Source organism: Ictalurus punctatus, chromosome 17 (assembly GCF_001660625.3).
Source record: "Ictalurus punctatus breed USDA103 chromosome 17, Coco_2.0, whole genome shotgun sequence".
Classification (NCBI taxonomy): domain Eukaryota; kingdom Metazoa; phylum Chordata; class Actinopteri; order Siluriformes; family Ictaluridae; genus Ictalurus; species Ictalurus punctatus.
In genome coordinates, this window is record NC_030432.2 from 9,413,492 (window position 1) to 9,433,826 (window position 20,335).

At 35.8% G+C, this 20,335-nt stretch overlaps 1 protein-coding gene across 1 annotated transcript; it reads right to left on the bottom strand.

The window, feature by feature from the left end:
* Positions 1 to 1,390: 1,390 nt before the first annotated feature.
* LOC128628644 (alpha-2-macroglobulin) lies at positions 1,391 to 20,031 on the bottom strand. Its single transcript, XM_017490771.3, has 34 exons — positions 19,875 to 20,031; positions 18,148 to 18,328; positions 17,897 to 18,053; positions 17,732 to 17,784; positions 17,408 to 17,428; positions 17,134 to 17,299; positions 16,960 to 17,044; positions 16,636 to 16,759; positions 16,420 to 16,540; positions 16,162 to 16,271; positions 15,896 to 16,066; positions 15,577 to 15,810; positions 15,232 to 15,444; positions 14,976 to 15,125; positions 13,826 to 13,951; positions 13,336 to 13,423; positions 12,352 to 12,454; positions 11,833 to 12,058; positions 11,596 to 11,722; positions 9,540 to 9,661; positions 9,401 to 9,452; positions 9,198 to 9,281; positions 5,417 to 5,593; positions 5,235 to 5,310; positions 4,925 to 5,081; positions 4,741 to 4,815; positions 4,330 to 4,492; positions 2,978 to 3,168; positions 2,641 to 2,856; positions 2,268 to 2,389; positions 2,094 to 2,175; positions 1,908 to 1,976; positions 1,634 to 1,739; positions 1,391 to 1,548 (listed from the first exon to the last, which is right to left on the bottom strand). The coding sequence occupies exons 1-34, from the start codon at positions 19,970 to 19,972 to the stop codon at positions 1,508 to 1,510; spliced, it is 4,287 nt and encodes a 1,428-aa protein (XP_017346260.1). The 5' UTR covers positions 19,973 to 20,031; the 3' UTR covers positions 1,391 to 1,507.
* Between the last annotated feature and the right edge of the window lie 304 nt (positions 20,032 to 20,335).

Genomic DNA, 20,335 nt, shown 5'->3' on the forward strand with positions numbered 1-20,335 from the left:
GTCAAGAGCTTCAGTTAATGTTCATATCAAATAAAATGAAGAAAAAGTAACTGAAGCTCTTGACCTGTATCTGCATGTTTTGTTTGTTTGTTTGTTTTTGCATTGCACTGCTGCTAAATGACTGGCTGATAATATAACTGCATGAATGTGAAGGTGTACAGGTGTTCCTAATAAAGTGGACGGCGAGTGTATAAAAGAATTTGTTGAAACCGTTTCGAGAAGGCACTTGTTGCAGTTCCCATTTTTGGCCACTACATGCAAAAATAACTATATGGAGCAATGCTATACGGTTGCACAACATCTAGAAAGGTGACCAAATCAGTGGAACATCTGTCAAATAGCAACATCTTTAAAAATATTGGTCACTCAAATGGGGGGTAATTCGTGTTCAAGTAGATTTAAAATGTATGAGGACTCTATGAAGATTACCATTACCAAACGCTGATATATGGTGGTGTATTAGACAAACTAAACAGCACTCAAACACATATTTCCATTTAAGTACTGCCTGTGAAGGCACACAAACCCCAATTTTTTTTTTACCTTCCTACATAAAGCCTCTCATATGTTACCAACTAGCCTGAACTACTTTTTATGTTTAGACACAGGAAGGGTAGACCTTTAATATGGTTGTCTAGCTAAACTTCCCTCTTTCATCTACTAATTAATTATATCAGAGACATGATCTTGCCTTGCCATGATCGGAGAAGCACAGGTTTCTTGCCCATTACTAGTGAAAAAAAAAAAAATCCGTTCAACACTCTTTTAGATAACAGCCCAAGCACTTTTTATTTTTATATCAACCCTTCTCGTCTAAAGTGTCCATAGTGTATGAATGGGAGTGTGTGTGTGAGTGTGTGAGTGATTGTGCCCTGCAATGGACTGGCACCCTGTCCAGGGTGTACCCCGCCTTGTGCCCGATGCTCCTTGGGATTGGCTCCAGGTTCCACCGCGACCCTGAAGAAGGAGTAAGCGGTAGAAGATGGATGGATGGATGGATCTACCCATCTCTTTGGTTTTTCCTATGGTGATGGATGACAAAGGAATTGCAACCTAACATTTATACACAAAATAAACAGGGCATAGCCAAGGACAATAATAGAGTTCCTGTAGACTGTGTGCAATTTTAATTCAAATAAAATATTGCCTAGAATTTAAAATTGATTGCATCTATATTAAATATTTTTTGGGTGCCAGTAATTTTGCAAAAAAAAATTGTTGCTTTGTTGGATGATTCACTTATTCAGTGAACGCCTTAGTGTTATTCAATCCAGATTCATTAAAAATATAGCAGTACTAAACTCTTAACACCCATTATATTCAAAAGAATGTTCAAATTATAGCTATACCATCATACTGTGAAGATCCCAAACAAAACAGTAACATATAAGGCATTTGAAGGGTTTTTTATTTCATTTCAACAACAACAAAAATCCTAAAGCAGAAAATAAAACCATAAAGCAGATATACAAAGGTTTTTCTGCATCTTCAAATGCAATGTGAAATCCTACACACAGGGGGAGGTGTACTCCGTCTCAGACTGGTCACCTGAATGAAATATGTTGAGAATCAGTAAATGATACCAGTATAGTTGCAGTAACTGCTTAAATAACACAATCCTGGAAAGTCTTACTTGTTTGGTAGTAATCATAAACTTTGATCACCGCTGGCTTGAGATTCTTGACAGGAAGCACCTGTTTAATGTGTAGCTGATAGTTGATAGGAATATTCCTTCTGAGCTGTTAGATATATACCAGATATCATATTGTAAACACACTCCACCATATCTGTATTTTATGTGTAATAAATAAAGTATACATGTTTCTTGGAGTGGATATACAGCACAGTTGTGTAATATAGGTAATAATCAATACTATATACATATTTCAACCATGTTCTCCTCTTACCTCTTTGATATACATGATAATATGGTCATCTTTAGAATCAACCCGTTCCACCAAAATGCCCCTTTTCAGCTAAGAAAACAATTTAATCATTATTCTACCGTGATCATTTCAATAGCAATGCATTTGCATATCTGTTTACCTAGACATGTATATTACAGAACTTTTAGCAACATTGTTACTCCTTACTTCACCAGGATCTGCTGTGAACCCTGATAACAGTTTTATGTCCACTATGATCATGTTAGTGTTGTTAAGTGTCCCATGATATCTGAAATTAAAGAAAATGTTTGTCAATAAACTTCAGGAGTATTCATAGCAATAATGATAGAAAATAAGGTATTATCACACATTCATTCTTACTCAACAGTGAAGCCGAGGGACAAAGGTTGTCCATATGTTTTTGTGCAGTTTCCCTCGGTCTTCACCGCAATGCTCAGTGTACTAGTTTGAGTAGGTGTGGGGACATTGTAGAAAAGTGCTGTCTGCAAGTAGGAATTTAAAAAAAAAAAGTTAAACCATGAAACAATCCTTAAACAGATAAACAATAATCAATCAGTAAAAAAAACAACAACAACATTTAATACATTGTATAGACTTGCATAAAAGTAGTTGTTGGGTAATCAATGCTTATACAATCACTTGCAGATTCATACAACTGCATTTTTCTTTTAAATAGAACAGTGTTTTATTTAGACACAAGATTTGGAGGCCAGGAAAAGTTATCTGTACTGACCTGCACTGACACACAGGTGTCACCCTTCACTTCAATGCTGTATTTGCCAGGAACATCCTGCAGTGATCTTTCTTGGTACAGTAAATTGTTGTTCTGGTTCACATCAAAGGTGTAACTGTGTCCACATTCTGACTTTACAGTTACTGTGCTAGAGCCGTCTGAGCGGAACACTTTAGTGGAGTACAGAGCCAGAGCTTGGAGGGCCACAACTGTGTCCTGATTAAAAAAAAAACTAATAATAATAAATAAAAATTCAGTGCTATAAAATGCAATAAGTGATTTAGCATTATACTGACTAAATGCAGAACAAGGGAACAATGCAATTTAATTGAGTTACCTGTGTGGAGGAAAAGCCTCCATAGGGATTTTGCTGCTTCACTAGCCAGCTGACAATCCTATTAGCGTATCCCAAATCAGCTGTAGTGAGTTGACCTGCAGTGAGAACAGCTAGCAGCACGTAAGAACTGATTTCCACTGACAATGAGCCGGAGTCATCTGATGCTGACTGAGACCAATGAAGCCGACCATCTAAAACAATAGAGACAAGATAATTAAGCCATGTACGCATAACCATAATAACACTTCTATAGCACAAACCCTTGGTCACTTCTTTAACGTATTTTTATGTAGAGCTTTTGTAATTGAAGTGTTTTTGAGTCAGTGGAATATACACTAAAACATGATGCTTCTATCCTGAGCTGCTGTGAGTCATCCTATAAATTATATATTTATGCAGGAATCTATCTGGTTTGAATTAAGGGAGTTTTCAAGTGCACATATCTGGAGCTGCAACAACTAATCGATAAAATTGATAATAATCGATTATGAAAATCGTTGTCAACGAATCTCATTATCGATTAGTTGGTCTGCGCGCGGTACATTTACTCATTAAGTTACTTCTGTTCCGAAAACACGCTTCGGTGAGTAAATAAGTTGTGTCCCAAATGACGTACTGTACACTACCACTATGCACTGTGTACTCTACCGTCTAGTGCAGTGTTTCCGCGGACCCCTAGTGGTCAGTGGTGTAATTGCAGGAGGTCCGTAGGAACGTTTTAAAATGTTTAAATAATATATTTTAGGTGCTTTTTGTACATCCATAAAAAAATGCATAAGTACTTATATATAATATAAATATAAACTAACTAAATAAGATTAGTAATTAGTAATCTAAGTAATTAGATTACTGCTGTCCATGTAAACAGTCACTATGGGCAAATTTATCTGATATTACTTTTAGATGCTTTTACTCATTTCAAGCTTTAAATTTTCTTAATCCATTGGCAGATAATTTGTCATGCCAGTGCATACATAATGTTCTCACTGGCAGATCTGGTCTGAAGTTTAGAGTCAGATATGATCCTGGGACTTTATATACCTTAGATACTTCTGTTAGAATCACTGAGATCCTTCCCTTTGGAGCCCATGCAGAATGTTAAATAGAGATGGATTTCTCTGAAAGCCACTTTCTTGCTGGCAATTACTTCACCAATTATTTTTAGGCATGCTATTTAGTGCGTAGAATGTGGCACAGTAAAACCCACATTACAAAACGTTCCTCTATGAGTAGCTTGCAATAGCATTTTTCCAATTTCCAATTATTACATTCAGCAGTTTTACTTGTAGAAATGTAGTTTGTTGCGTTTGTTACAAATATAAATGTTATAAATTCTTCTAATCATTCAGTACCTCCTGAAATGGTAACATTATCCAACTCTTTTAGTAGTTGCTCCCGAAATTTATTTTCTCCAGCCAGACTGAACGTGTAGGCCAACAGTGCAGTGGTGTAGGTGTTTGTCAGGTTACCAATAGAAGACTTCAGACACAGCAGTCCTTTATTCACAAAAGGATCCTGCAATAAAAATGTACAGAATCATGTAGCAGAAACACAATGATTTGAAAAGTTTACTTAAAGGTAGGACTTATTCATAAATATAAAAAAGCAATTACATTTTCAGTTTAACCACAGTTTAAGACAACTTTATTAAATCAGTGTGCTCCTAGTTGGAATGAACCAATGTGATTTAGATTGGATGCATTTTACCAAGCTTATATGGATTGTGAATGCAGTGAAAAGATTGCGAACTCTCATGCTCTTACCTGGACTGTGTTACCCAATTCAAGCAATGATGCAGTGATGTAGGCAGTAATAGTCACTTCATCATTTACACCACCCTGGAATACATTAGAATGATATGCATGATATATAGATAAAAACAGCAATTCAATACATTTATTCAGAAATGTGTTTTGTAGTAAAGCATTGCCTGAGTAACGTACATACCTTCATTCTATTATTGAACAGACTGCCTTGTCTTATAAAACAGCCATCTGATCTCTGATTATTTATTAGCCATTGCTTTGCACTGTTAATGATTTGTGGATCAATAAAGATGTAACGTTGTGCTTTGCCGAAAGTCCTCAAGACAAAAGCAGTTAACCTGGTGATGGAGAATTATTTGTAAAAATAGTTTAGTACATTCCAGAATTATATAAAAATTCACAATAACTAAGAAATACTTAGGAAAATAAGTTTCAGGTTGTATCATCATCACTACCTGTTTACCTTATGGCTTGCTTTAAGAAATTCTTACCATGTGTTCTCCTCCCCGCTGCCAAATGTGCTATATGCACCATTAAAATGTTTATAGTTAAGTTGCCTCTGGTATCCTGTGTAAAGTCAAATGATTTTATTCTGGTTAGTTCAGAAAAAATCTATTTAGCATGATTATTGTTGGTCTTAAAAGATTAAAAATAGAAAGATAATGTCACTGACCATTCTTAAGGAAACCAGTAGCCCTCTCACGGATAGCTGTGGTGAGCTGCTCAGTGTTCTCTAGATACTGAAGAATGTAGATATTGGGGGCGAGGAGGGCAATGTTTTGTTCTCCACAGCCATATGGCATCCTTAGCAGTCCATCCAGATTTTTCAATGCACGACCAAGTATATCTCCTACAAAAGAGCACAATAATATTCTTTATCTGTTTAGTGAAATGATGATACTGTTAATGAAAGATTTAGACCACACAAAAAAATTACATCTGTTCTGAATGTACAGAAGCTCCATTGCACTAATTCCAATTTAAAAACTGAAAAACAACATTCTTGCTTGCTCCAGAGATAAAGAAATCGTATGCACAATTATGATTTGTTCAGATTGCTTTCCATATCAACATGACTGAATTATCTAATTTAAAAGACTAACCAATTAAGTGGGACAGAGAATTTCAGATAACCACATCAAAGTGAGGCACTGGAGATGATGGAAGTCAATAATTTGTTGGTTGGGTGGATGGTTAGGATGGGTTAGGTTTACAGTGGAACACTGGGCCAGAAACATCTATGAAAATGTTGAGACTGTCCAGATGAAATTAATGTCTGTGGTCTTGGAGCTTGGAGTTAGGAAGGGCTTTGTGTAAGAAGACCTCTACAGCAGACATAGTCTTTAAATGTGGTGATGTATAGACAGTTACCATAAAGCTGTGGTTCCCACATTGTGCTGACAAAAATCTGTTCATTTAATTTCATCCCACTCTAGAAAACATTACAACAAGGTAATGTATTTCTCATAGACAAAAATAAACTTCTGCACCCTCTAGTGTGCAAACATTCAATTAGACATTGTCCTAAAGATCAAATAAAAGGCATCCAATTAAATTATGGTATCTTTTTCTTTAGAAAAATGCATGCATTCACATGCCGTTTATAAACAGCATTGGTGTCACACAGCCACAGTAAAGAAATTTTTACATTTCTGCATAAATATGACCTAAACATCATCATATTTTCACTCAAGTCCTACAAGTAGATAAAGAGAACCCAATTAAACAAATGAGACAAAAATGTTATACTTGGTCATTTATTTATTGAGGAAAATGATCCCATATTACATCTGTGAGTGACAAAAGCATGTAAACCTATGTATTAGCAGGTAATTTGAAGGTGAAATTAGAGTCAGGTGTTGTCAATCAATGGGATAACAATCAGGTATGAGTGAGCACCATGTTTTATTTAATGAACAGGGATCTATCAAAGTCTGATCTTCACAACATATATTTTTGGAAGCATGGCATGAAAAAAGGAGATTTCTGAGGACCTCAAAAAAAGAGTGGAGACCAAACTCTAAAGAGTTTGGACTCCACCATTCCACAGTAGGACAGATTGTGTACAAATGGAGGAAATACAAGACCTTTGTTACCTTCTCCAGGAGTGGTCGACCAACAAAGATCACTCCAAGAGCATGATGTGTAATTGTCCGCAAGGCCACAAAGGAACCCAGGGTAACTTCTAACCAAATAAAGGCCTCTCTCAGATTGGCTAATGTTAATGTTCATGAGTCCACCATCTGGAGAACACTGAACAACAATGGTGTGCATGGCAGGGTTGCAAGGAGAAAGCCACTGCTCTCCAAAAAGAGCATTGCTGCCTGTCTGCAGTTCAAAGATCATGTGGACAAGCCAGAAGGCTATTGGAAAAATATTGTGTGGACGGATGAGATGAAAATAGAACTTTTTTGGTTTAAATGAGAAGCGTTATGTTTGGAGAAAGGAAAACACTGCATTCCAGCATAAGAACCTTATCCCATCTGTGAAACATGGTGGTGGTAGTATCATGGTTTGGGCCTGTTTTGCTGTATTGGATAATATTTTTGTCTCATTTGTTTAATTGGGTTCTTTTTTGTCTACTACTCTTTGTCTACTTTTAGGACTCTATATAAAAAAAAAATCTGATGATGTTTTAGGTCATATTTATGCAGAAAAATAGAACATTTTAAAGGATTCACAAACTTTCAAGTACCACTGTAGATAGCGTAGCTAAGTGACAAGCAAGATAAAAAAAAAAGGATAAATGGCTGAAAAGCACTCAACCTACAACAACATAGGCAATAGTGGACAGTAGGTCTACTGCCTACACTACAACTGATCCACATTTCTCTGACAGCACCCCCCGGTCCCTCCAACAGTGCATCAGTACTAAGCATAGGTATACATGCTGGTGCTACTCGCCCATCTAACATCTGTACTGAAACGGAGGAACCCTAAGCTCAAGAGCTGCCTCACCTTCACCAGACAGGAAAGCATCAAACAGAAAGGCAGACCAGCGGGTTTAGCTCAACTGCGGGTATATATCCTGTACTGTACATTCACGAAGGGTCAATTGTGGAAGATACTTCCTGTAAACCGCTGGAAGCCATGACAACTGGGAAGGACATTTCTACACTGTTGGACAGCTTTGTTACCACATATGGACATTTGTGGATAAAATGGTTGGGCATATGTACAGATGGAAAAAAAAGCCCTGACATGGAAGCAGAGGGGGGTGGTAATGTGTGTGCAGGCAGTTGCACCAAGTGCATCTTAGGTACATTAAAGCATCCATAGAGAAACGCTTGGTACCAAGAGAAAGCCTAACTTTTTTTGAAGAAAGTTTTGGACAATGCAGTGAGAATTATTAACTTTGTCAAAGCAATTCAACTTTGCCTCTGAATTTTCTTTTATTTTCTACATTGTGCAATGAAATGTGCAGTGACCAAATTAGATGGTTACTCTATATTGCCATGCAATGGTTAGCTAGGGTAAATGTACTGACATGACTGCTTGAATTGTGGGACACGTGTAACGTACTTAAATGACTAAGAAGAGCGAAGTAAGTTTTTAATAAGAACGACCAAATACCACTCAGTGGACAAACTATTCCTAATAGAATCAATGAGCATGGGTACAGAGGAAAAGTATTATGGTAGGAACCATTCATCAGCCTCAAGAATATGAACGCAAGGGTCAAAATTGCAAAAGAACGCACAAAAGGCTTCTGGAAAAGATTAATCCAAATTTAACTAGCATGGATCTAATGGTATAGTGTTTGTGTAGAGAAAGCCAGGAGAATTCCAAACTATCTGTACTAAGGGTATTAAAGCATGGAAGTGTCTCGGGCTGTTTTTTCCTATAGTAGTATTGGTGAACTTGTGTTCATTGATAGCATCAGAGTACAGTGAAGTGCAAAAAGTAGCAAAGAAATTTTTCAGCAAGATAATTATCCAAGGATACCAGCTGAAACCTGGTTGAAACCTGGAGGAAACGTCCTTTTTGTGATCTGTAATGAAGCCATGGTTGAGTATCTAAATTCTTTTTGCCTAATTATGACCAGTATATTATTTTAAATATATATATTTTAAATAATCAATGTTTTGCATGATAGGTGTGCTTGTAATATCTTTTTCTTTTCTTTTTTTTAATTGCCATTTGCCAGTTGGTTTTAATTGCCAGTTGGTTTTAAATGTTGTTTTCTATCCAGTGAATATACATTTACTTAAGGATCCAAGTGCTCTTTGGGGTCACTGCACCTACGTATGTTGTACTTCATATATTGTATTGTTCTTCTATGGTGTTAAAAGTTGGTCTAAACACTATTGGGGGAAAAAAATCTTACACACCTCTTCTCAAGACAAATCTGTCAACCTCAGAGGAATGAACAGTTCATGGGTGATTATATGTAGTACATAATAAAAAAAATACCTTATAGTTGCAAAGTTCTTTTATTTGCCCTAATGTCTTACCAAGTACTGAAACAGAAGCTCGTGCAGATCCCTCTATTACATCCTCAGGAAGAATCAGTTCCAACTCTTCAGAGACACTGTTGCCTGGCAGAGAGATGAAAGGCAGGTCCATCATTATTGAGCAGCAGAACATAGTATGTGCATCAGTTTTAAACCACCCAGACTCAATAGAAATCAATTGCACAAATATTTGCAAGCCTGACCCTGTGGACATAATAACCAGCTCTGGCTCTTCATCTTCTCAGTTCCTTCAGCCTAAAGGGGAAATAGTATTATTAGGTCATAGCCTAATAAAGAACAGGTTTGCAAATATAAAGTTATGCTTATTTTCAAAACACCAACCTGCACAATCAGGCTTCGTGTAACTGTGTCAATACGGCCTCTCTCTGGAACACTCACAATCTCATTATCACACACTGTCTGGGATTGTTCTGCCTCTGCACTCACTGTCACATTCAAGACTCCTGTAGTGTAATAACAGGTGTGAAAGGAAGGTAATTATAATGAAGAAAAATCCATTACCCATGCGATCATTGGCCCAAAAGAACCCAAAAGAAGTCATGGGAATGAAATACTTTTACTTTCCATGTGCTATACAATGTCAATAAAAGTCTCCTATAAAAATATCTGCATTGGGCCACATTTTAGCAGATTTGAAAACTATGCTCTGTTTTTATATGTTATTTCTGTTACAGTTTTAGATAACATGTTCTAAGTATACACTGCCATTGTATATTAGAAAACAACGTTTGTTAATCCAATGAATTGCACAGCATACAGGGTGTCTGAAAAGCCAGGAACCAACTAGAGTTTATATATATATATATATATATATATATATATATATATAATTGTATATGTATTGTTTATATCATATGCGCTACACATTCACCCTTGTGCTCTACATATTTTGATGATTAGGCACTCTATCATGTTTTTGCAGATTATGCTCAACATGTTTGCTCAGCCTATCCCCATTATTTCCTGACTTTTTGGACACTTTGTAGAATGAATATTTTGTAGAACTTTAAGAAGAAATTAGGCTTTGCTTTGTCAAACCAGCGACTGTGCAGCTGTGTACAGTGTTGTGAAAGTTCTTCTGTATATATCTTCTGTGCACAGTATATCTCATCATCAACACCTAATAGTTTTAGATCTTCAAACGAAATACAGCATAAAACAAAGGCAACCTGAGTTAACACACTAATGTTTTTATTATTAGTTTTTTTTATTGAACAAAAAAAGTTATCCGACACCCATCACCAATGTGAAAAACTAACTGCCCCTCTAGGTGTCTGGTTGTGACACCTAGAGCAGCAATAACTGCAACCAAATGCTTCCGATAACTGGAGATCATTCTTTCACTTATTTCTAGGACTGGGACTTACTATTATGCTTTGGATCATTGTCTTAATGCATAATCCAGTTTGCGCTTGAGTTTTGATTTACGGAATGAAGACCAGACATTCTCCTTGAGATTTTCTGGTACAGAGCAGAATTCATGTTTCCCTCAGTTATAGCAAGTTGCCAGGCGCTGAAGCAGCAAAGCATCCCCACACCATCACACTTCCACCACCATGCTTGACCATAGGTATGATGTTCTTTTTGTGGATTTTTGTGTTTGGTTTATGCCAGATGTAACGGGACCCCTGTCTTCCAAACAGTTCCACTTTTGACTCCTCAATCCACAGAACATTCTCTCACTGTGGTTCTTTGGTGTCCCAGAGGCTTTGAAATAGTTTTGTATCCCATCCCAGCCTGATGTATTTTAATTTAATTTATTACCTTCTTCCTCTTTATTTCTGGAATTTATTTAAACTTTGCTATAGTGTGTTACTGGGTAAGACCTTTTAACCAGCTTCACGCTGTTGAAAAAGTTCTATTTAAATGTTGATTTGATTGAACAGGGTTTGCAGTAATCAAGCCTGGTTTCGTCTAGTATAGCTGAACCCCATTATGAATGCAGTTTCATATATTTGGGGAATTAGTAACTAAGGGAGCAAATAAATTTTCACACAAGCCCAGTTGGTATTGGACAACTTTTGTGTCAATAAATAAACATCATTTAAAAACTGTATTTTGTGTTTAATCAGGTTGCTTTTGTTTTAATTTCTGAAAGAATTTAGTAAGAGATATACACAAAAACAGAAGAAATCAGCAAATACTTTTTCACAGCACTGTGCAGTGTAACAGGTCAGAATTTCTCAGAATTCCATCAACATCTGCATACATACACTCATTTGTGAACATCGAATTATCAAAATAGTGCAAATAAAAAAATATTCCCTTTCACCCAAGAAAAAATATGAATATGTCTGGATCTACAATCAAATTAGGCTTGCACTGGCAAAAAAACATAGAGCTCCATGAAAGACTGTGAAAGAATTTTACTACTCACCAAGCACGGTGGGAATCAGAGTCCATTTGAACGTTTTTCTGCCATTTGCACACAGGCAGGATGAAAACTCGCCATCAGAAGAGGGTTCCAGAGTGTAGTCTGAAGAAGGAGCCGGGGTCACTTTAACCTGGCGATGAGGCACAGGTGATTAATTTACTGTGCATCTTACATGACACAATACTTGATACAAGATAAAAGAATACAAGAATACAAGATAAAATCTTGGCCTTACAGTACCATAATGCACTTGGAAAGATAATTGAAGATGGTGGCCTTCAGCTCAAAAACCTCTCCCCGGTTAATGGAATAGGGCAACGAGAGCTCCAGGAAGAAGGGCTGAAATACAGTGAGCTGAACAGGAGGAGCCAGTCCCAGACCAGTAGAGGACACACAGAAAGCCTCTGTCTCCCAAGTGGTGATGGTGTCAGGAACAGTGACAGGAAGCTGTGCTGATCCAGAGTCCCTGTGGAATACCATGGTACTTAAACTTATCATCAAAAAGAAAACATACATTACTCATTATAATATAGTTAACTTTATCTTTAAAACAATAGTAGATACTAATATACATGCTAATAGGTGACAAAAAAACAACAACTAGAAAAAACACCTAAATGTTCAGAAGCACTGTAGAAACATGCCTACTGAAGCAATAGGTATGCTCATTTTAATTTGTTGCTGTCACTTTATATCGTGGAATTTCTAATTAAAATGCAATAAGTAAAATATCCGACATTAATATGTTGATTTACTAACCCCACTTCAGACAGCTGCCATAGCCATGTTTCTGGGAAGAATGTGCGAACAGTCTTAACGTGGCTTCTAGGCGCTCCCGGAGGACGAGCAAAACCATGCGCTCCTATCAAATATTACACTGTCAGTCAGCATAAATGTAAATAAAATTATATGATCTTAGTACTATAAGGTTCAATCTGGGTGAAGAGCTATTTGAGATATGAGACATCCAGTTTTGATATTCCAGCTAGCAAAACTCTGAAGTATTGAATTCCAAATTTACCTGATCAATTAATTTCATTTATTGAAAAATCTTGTTCCTAAATATTTTTTACCTTGAAATTTCACTGTAAACATTTTTTTACAAGATTAAAGTCCATCAAAACTGTGAAACCACATAAACACATCTTACAAGTCTACCAGCATAGCTTTAGTCCAAGTTACACTGGAAAGTTCAGTTTATTAAGCACATTGCATGTAGCTAATGTCAGTTATATTCAATTGGTATCTGATACTAGCCACAATATTTGCTTTCCACTGTGCTGAAGACTTTATAATGTGCCACAATGTGTGTGTGTGTGTGTACCTCGCCATACTGAAGCTTCAAATCTGTTTTTCTCTGTCAGAGTGTAAGTAGGATATTGATTAATCAAGGTTGCCTATGTTGTGTTCATCCTATGTTCATCCTGGATGATAATTCCTAATATAAATTTTAATCACATTTCTGTACATAATGCCAGATAGAACCTTACAATACTGATGTCATTAGAAGCTGTTTAATTTGTAGAAACAGCAAGAGAACTACTGTGTATATAACTTATAGATGTATTATATTTGTAACAGCAGTGCTCATAATGTATTGCACTACAGTATGTGTTTTATTATAATGTGTAAAGTAAAATGCAATGTACCAAATTTAATTGTATGAATGAAAAATTGCTATTGCTACTATTTAATGAACACTAATTTGTGCATATGATGAACAGAATATGGGTCTGGATGTACCATATAAGCGTTGATATGTCGTTCCTTTGTACACCAAACACCGAGGAGCTCTAATAGCCAAATTTGTTGCCATCTTCAGCCCCACGCTCTGTCAGGTGATAATAAGTCATGATCAGTGTTGAAATACTAAACAAGATATTTTCACATAAAATAAAATGATATGTATTTAAAATTAAATAATACAGCATGCTTTAGATAAAATGTATTTGGCATTGTAGAACACTGGGATGTGTTGTGTAAATTGTTTCCTCTCTACCACCTCTAACTAATGACATAGGAATAAACTTATCTGACTCCAATTTATAAGGTTTATGTAAATGATTTTAAGAAATGCAGTCACTTCAATGCTTAAGGAACCATTCTGTTACAAAACATTTACTAAAAGTTCCCTTTGAGGGAGACCACCCAGGAACAGATAAGAAGATAAAATGATCAGCAGTTTCCCCAGATCACCCAGCTCTGTGTCAGCTGTGTGTAATCAGTCATTTACCTTTAATGTATAATAAGTACGTTCAATCCATGCATCCCGTCGAGGTCTTACATGCAAGCACTCTTGAGAATCTTCAACTCCATATGGATAATCTAATACCGATGTCACTGGCAACAGATTAAATATCTGTGGGATATATAGTTTAACTTGTGATTATTTTGGGATCGTATACAAATCAAACAAAATCAAACAAATCAAATCAAACAAAAAGAGTACTTTGTAACTTACATTAACTTGAGAGATTTAAAAGAACTTGCTTTAAGTTTATATGCAATGAATGGTAATAAAACACATTGTAATTATTGTGATACTATAATGTTAATAAAAAAATTATATATTATAATGATCCAAACTGTAGATTTTATAATTTCCTTCATTTGTCTCTGAAATTTGCAGCATTTACATGCTGGTGGTGTTGGCATTTTCCTCTGCCTTATATTTATAATATATTTAGAATAAGACTACAATATGATAAGAATGAATGAATGAATGAAAGCTTTATTCAGCCAACAATGCCATATCAATCTGTAGAGTAAAAAAAAAGTAAATGTGACAAAAAAAAAACTTTACCCCTAAACCAGTGGTCTCGAAGATTTTAGCTCCAATCATAATTGTGCCTACCTGACCATCTAATCATTGCCTTAAGACATTCTTGATTACCTAAGATCTCCAGGAACAGGGTTAGTGACCACTGCTCTAAACTACTATTTGCATCTTTCAAGAAAAGGTGCTCTTAGAGGGTAAGTTTGAAAGAAAAATGAACTATTAAACCTTTGGTATTAAAAAGTAAAACTTGGTTAACTTGCTTCTTAATCACTGCTTTTAATTATTTCTAGTTAGTCATACAAGTATTGTATTGTATTGTATTGTTGTTCTAGTACAAAAACATACATCTTGTCTACTGTCTTTATAAAGCGTTTAATGTTTTTCACCCTCATTTCGGAAATGTGGTTTCATTGTGTGTCTGAATAAAGCTTAACCCTTGTTCCCTGCACTGGATTTAATCTTACACTGCCAATAGTCTAAAAACCACCAATATCAAATGGTAGCAATGCAATTTCTGTTCTTTCTAGTACTCTTCATTATTCTTAGAAGGTGAAAAAACAACTAAACTTGTATAAGCAGACAATTATTTAAATGATAACTTCACTGTTTTAATGTTTAGATGCTTTTCTGGCTCCAAGATGAACACACTCTGATCGACAACACTGAGGCCACACAGTGAACCAGGATGAGCCTTGAGCTCGAGAGTGTTTTTCTCACCAGGAACTGCTTTAGAGGAAGAGAACTGTAGCGAAACCTGGAGTCCACGATGAAAACAATTTTAGACAGGTTTAGAAATTTCATGGGTAACAACAAATTAATTGATTGCTTGTAAAAAAAGTTAATGATAAAGCTAGCATTACCTTATTTCTGAAACATTTTTCCACATCAAAATTCTTGTTAGCAGCGATGATGTTCTCACTGGGCAGGACAGAGTACACCACAACCTGCACTACAGGAGCCAGCTCAGGAACAATAGATAGTTTGAATGAGATTTTTCCTTTTCTGACATCTGTAGAGGCTTCCACTTCAACTTCCTCATGTCCATGATGGACTATGATTCCTTTAGATAAGACCTGAAATAGAGAGGCAAAATATATGATGATCACTGTGCAGTACATTACAATTAGAGCTGCTGGAATATAGATAATTCAGGTGGCTTGCATTTCCTGTGTCAAGTCACATACAATTTTACAACATATACTTACCATGTATATAAGATCAGTGCTGTACTTTCCAGTAGTTTCTCCAACAATATAGTAGTTAATGGTTATGGGAATTTCAGCACCACACTTAAATGGTTCCTCTGAGCTCTCTATTGACAATTCACTGAACACTGGACTGTAAGGTGTGGCAGGTTGGAGCAGATGTATACGTGCTTCAGCATTTGAAAAGAATGGTGTTTTGTATGTGTGGTATTTGACCACTGGATAGTCACTTCCCTAGACAACAGTGACACAGAACATTAAGCTTTAATATGTTTTAAAGATGCATTGAAATGATTTGTAAATATTTGTGAGTGCTCACCCTCAATATTATCTCTGTTGTAGGATGTTCTGGTGAAGCAACTGAGAAGTTTGCCAATCCATTACTATCTGTAGTAAGATTAAGTAGTAACTTTTGAGACCACCGTTCACCTTCCGAAAGGTAAACCTTCTTGTTAGGAATTGGTGTTCCACTGAAGGTTGTAACTTTAATCTGTTGATCAGGGAAAGAAGAATTGATGTCAAAATTGTTAAATTTGAAAACTGTCAAAAACATTCTCAAAGTTTGAAAGCAAAGAAAAATCTTACTTTTCCTTCTATATATCTCTCTCGTTCAAAGTTTTTTGGTAAATCCACAAGTTCCACTTTACCGATTTGGTAAGTGAGCTCTATGATTGCAGATTTTACCAAGGAGAAACCTAAACAAAAAAATATACGATATTTAAGCTATTATTAAATATTTTTCAGCGTATTTACAAGTATTATAACTCATCTTTAAGTTAAAAATTAGCAATCAATGCCTTGTCTCCTTTAGCTTTGTTCTGAAGAGATCTGTTACTGCCTCACCTGTTCCTTCCTCTGTCAGTGTAACAGTAGCATTAAGAGAGTGCTCAAAATTAACTTCAAATTCAGAACTCATGAAAGTTGATACATTCAACATAAGGAAGGCACAACCAGTTTGATTAATCTATTTGTAAAACACAAAAACAAATACAGGGTGAGAACTACATCAGTAGAGAGATTAAAAACATGATACCCTTTAATATAGTGTTACTTACGGACCTCTACTGTTTTAACCAGGCATGGTGAAATCAAAGGGGCGTCCTCACGATGAAAATAATTCTGCCTAAATTTACGACACACTTGCACCAGTGCTGTGCCAGGTACTGGCTGTCCGTAAGTGTACCTTAAAAATGCACAAGCAATGAACTTTGCTTTGGACAGTGATTTTTTGGGGCTTCATTGGTGTATTCTGGATATTCAAGTGTCTGTCAGTGCTATGTTGTTCTTAAATTGCAGTATGCTTTTAAATAAGACAAATGTTTCAAATGAAAATTAAATGTATTTTTTCTATTTTGGTGGTTTTCTCATGAAACTTTCACTCACCTTCCACAAACCTCCAGCTTCAGTTCCTCCTCACCGATGCTGTGTTTTTCTGGTGTTTTTACTGTAATCTCAAACTTGGGTAAAACTAAAAGTAAAATGTCTTTCTTATTACAGTAAATGGTCAGTTACTTCTGTATCAACAGAAAAAGGTACTCTACTAGTAGTGTAACTTACCATGCTTTTGGACCTTAAAATAGTGTGTGATCAACCTATTTTCAATTTGAGCAGTTAATGAATAATGGCCTTGTGGAGCCTCAGAACTGAGCTCATGTGAAAGCTGCAGTATCAGGCCTGTCGAGGACACATTCGTCCACTGACCAATCCTGTTACGATTATTATTCTGTACATTTCAGAAAAATATTAAAGAGTCACTAAACTATAAATTAACTAAACAAGTGTCTTAAAATAAAAATTTTAAATGAAATTATATATTGTTTTATTTACATACCTCAAGAATGACTGTGCTGTACTGAATATTAGAATAGGATAGCACATTGTTCTGGTTAAAAAAACTATCAAAATACTATAGAAATCTTCAAACACGTGAAATTGAAAAATCATGTTTGTTTCATTTAGTACACTATCAAAACAACATAAAGATATTACATTTAGATGGGTGAGATATTAGTCTGTGCTTACAAAATGACAAGACCCTTCTTGTACAGTTAAATGTAAACATATAGGGCAGAATGTGTTGTAACAAAAACCTGCCTTTCTGGATTTAATACACTTAAAGACTATTAAATATTCAAAGTACATAGTCTCCACTTACCTTTCGTTCAAGGGGAATAAAATTAGAATCCATAGTGACAATTCTGAAATTCACTGTTGAAAAACAACAGGAGAGAAATTTTATGTTTTGAGCTTCACAATCAGTAACAAATAACCATTTATTAAATGGTTCAAATGGATATTAAGTATTGCAGGAATGAATTACCTGTTTGGCCTGGATTGTAGATAGGTTTATCAGTCTGAATAAATACCAAAGTGTCATAGGATTTAAACATCACTTTCCTTTTCTCTGTCATCTTAAAACTTTCACCTTTGACTTTTACTTTTATCTCCTGCACCGATTCACCCACAACCTGTGGAGCCTGTGAAGATGTTGCCCATGTTGAACCACAACAAACATTAATATTAATTAAAATAATAATATATATTTTTTTAAAAATATTTGGGATTTCTGACCGTAAAATTAGAGCAGTAGTGAATCTCCTTTTCCACTGTCTCTTGTAAAAGTATTCTGTTCTGGTTGTCGTGAACCAGATAAATGTTCATTTGCAGAGTCTCATTGGGCTTCAGAAGACTCACACAGAATTTTGCAACAGTGCCAGACTTGATCACTGCAGGAAATGTCACCATGAAATATCTAAAGACAAAAATGCTTATTTTAGCCACTGTAGCTAGATCACAAGAACTCTGCTAAACTTAAATATATTAAACTTACTGAGCACAATAGTCAGTTCAACTGCATTCATTTTTAAAATAGTTACTCTGCTGGCACTTAAGTATGGTGTTTAATGGGCATTGTGACAAGATTAATGGGCAAACAGGACAAGAGGCTTGATGACACTAACACAGCAAGATTTTGTGAGGACATAAGATAACCTGGGAGAGTATCAATAGGTCTATACATAGTAATCAAAGTGAAACAAGGAACAGGATTGTGATTTGCTTGTTTTTTTCTGTTCAGCACCTTAAGTGTCATTGCTTTGTTTTTTGTATTTGTGTTCAACTGTTCGTTATTTCCCCTTGATTAATGTGTATATTTACAATATACATTACTGTTTGAGCCTGGTTTTGTAGTTATGTGCTTCCTGCTTTAGACCCTCATTTGTTTGCATTAATTAATACCATGGATTATTATCTGTTATCATCAAAAGATTGTGTAACATTTTTTTTTGGTTGGTTAACTTGTCTCCTAGCGTGGTCACTGGATGCCATGCACATTCCATGGGGTCAGCTGCTATGTCCTGCTTGAAACTGGATTAACTGGCTCCATTCTGTGCCTAGAGTGCTGCCAGGCACCCACAAGTGAGTTCCTCCATTCTGAATGCACACAAACTAAAAACCCTGAAGTCTGTCACTGGCAGGACAGTCTGTTATTACGTCAATCAAGGTGGAAGCAAGCGTGTAATGCAGATGTGTACTGGAGTCAGTACTAAGTTGTTAAAATGATCATTTGTCATTGTCCTTTTTGAATGAACATACAAAGTCTCACTCCCATATGACGAGAAGAAATCCTACAAAAGTTGTAAAAAGTTGTAAAAATGAAATATGGACATGAAAAAGGTACTTCTTTCTGCCTGTTTGTGTGGATGCAAATATGTTAAGAATATTCACTAAAAAGACTGGCACCCTGTCCAGGGTGTACCCTGCCTTGTGCCCGATGTTCCCTGGGATAGGCTCCAGGTTCCCCTGCGACCCTGAAGAAGGAGTAAGCGGTAGAAGATGGATGGATGGATGGATATTCACTAAAAAGGTTTAATACATTAACAATAGCCATCTTCATTCCCTCTCTTTTCACTATTAAAACAGCAGGGTTATGTTTTTTTTTAACGTTTTTTTTTTTTTTTACAAGAACCAATGATTTTTTTAAATGTTAATTTATATCTACTAGATAGAGTGGATACACATATACTGAGATTTGAGACCTTAGTTATAGTTGCAATTAATATATCAAAAAAAGATTTACAGTTGGAAGTTTTCAAGGTTACACACACACTCTCTCACACACACACACACACACACACACACACACACACACACACACACACACACACACACACACATTACTATTTAAGATGGAATGAAGACCTAAAAGACAAGACCTTTATATTTCAAGGCAAAATAACTCAAATAAACGTGTGTCTACTGAGTAACATGACAAATTCAGAGTCAAATGTGGTTCTTACGGTCCTGAGGTTTGTCCATAAACATAATGATAGAGGAAGCAGGTTAACAAAAGCCTTATCGCAGTGTGAACCCGGCTGAACACCATGATGAAGTCCATTGCAAATGCCAATCTCTGATGTTTGATTTCCTTTATAAAAGGACACTCAACCCCAAATAGGTCCATCTGCTGGTATCCTCTCACTAATGATTAACCATTTTAGCAACATATCCCAGTTACATTGCAAATTCTATAAATGAAAGTATGGTGAGATCTAGTAGGTTTTTACAATAGTATGTGACATCTACAAACATAAGCTGCGTAATGCATTTTGAGTCTATTGAGGGTCAGTAGAGCAAGTAGGCAATAGGTCAATAGCAGACTTATTTTTTGCAGAAATACACATGCATAACTGTTTATAAAAGCATTATGAAATATATTTATGTAGCATATGCATTAGGAAACATATTATTATAATAACCG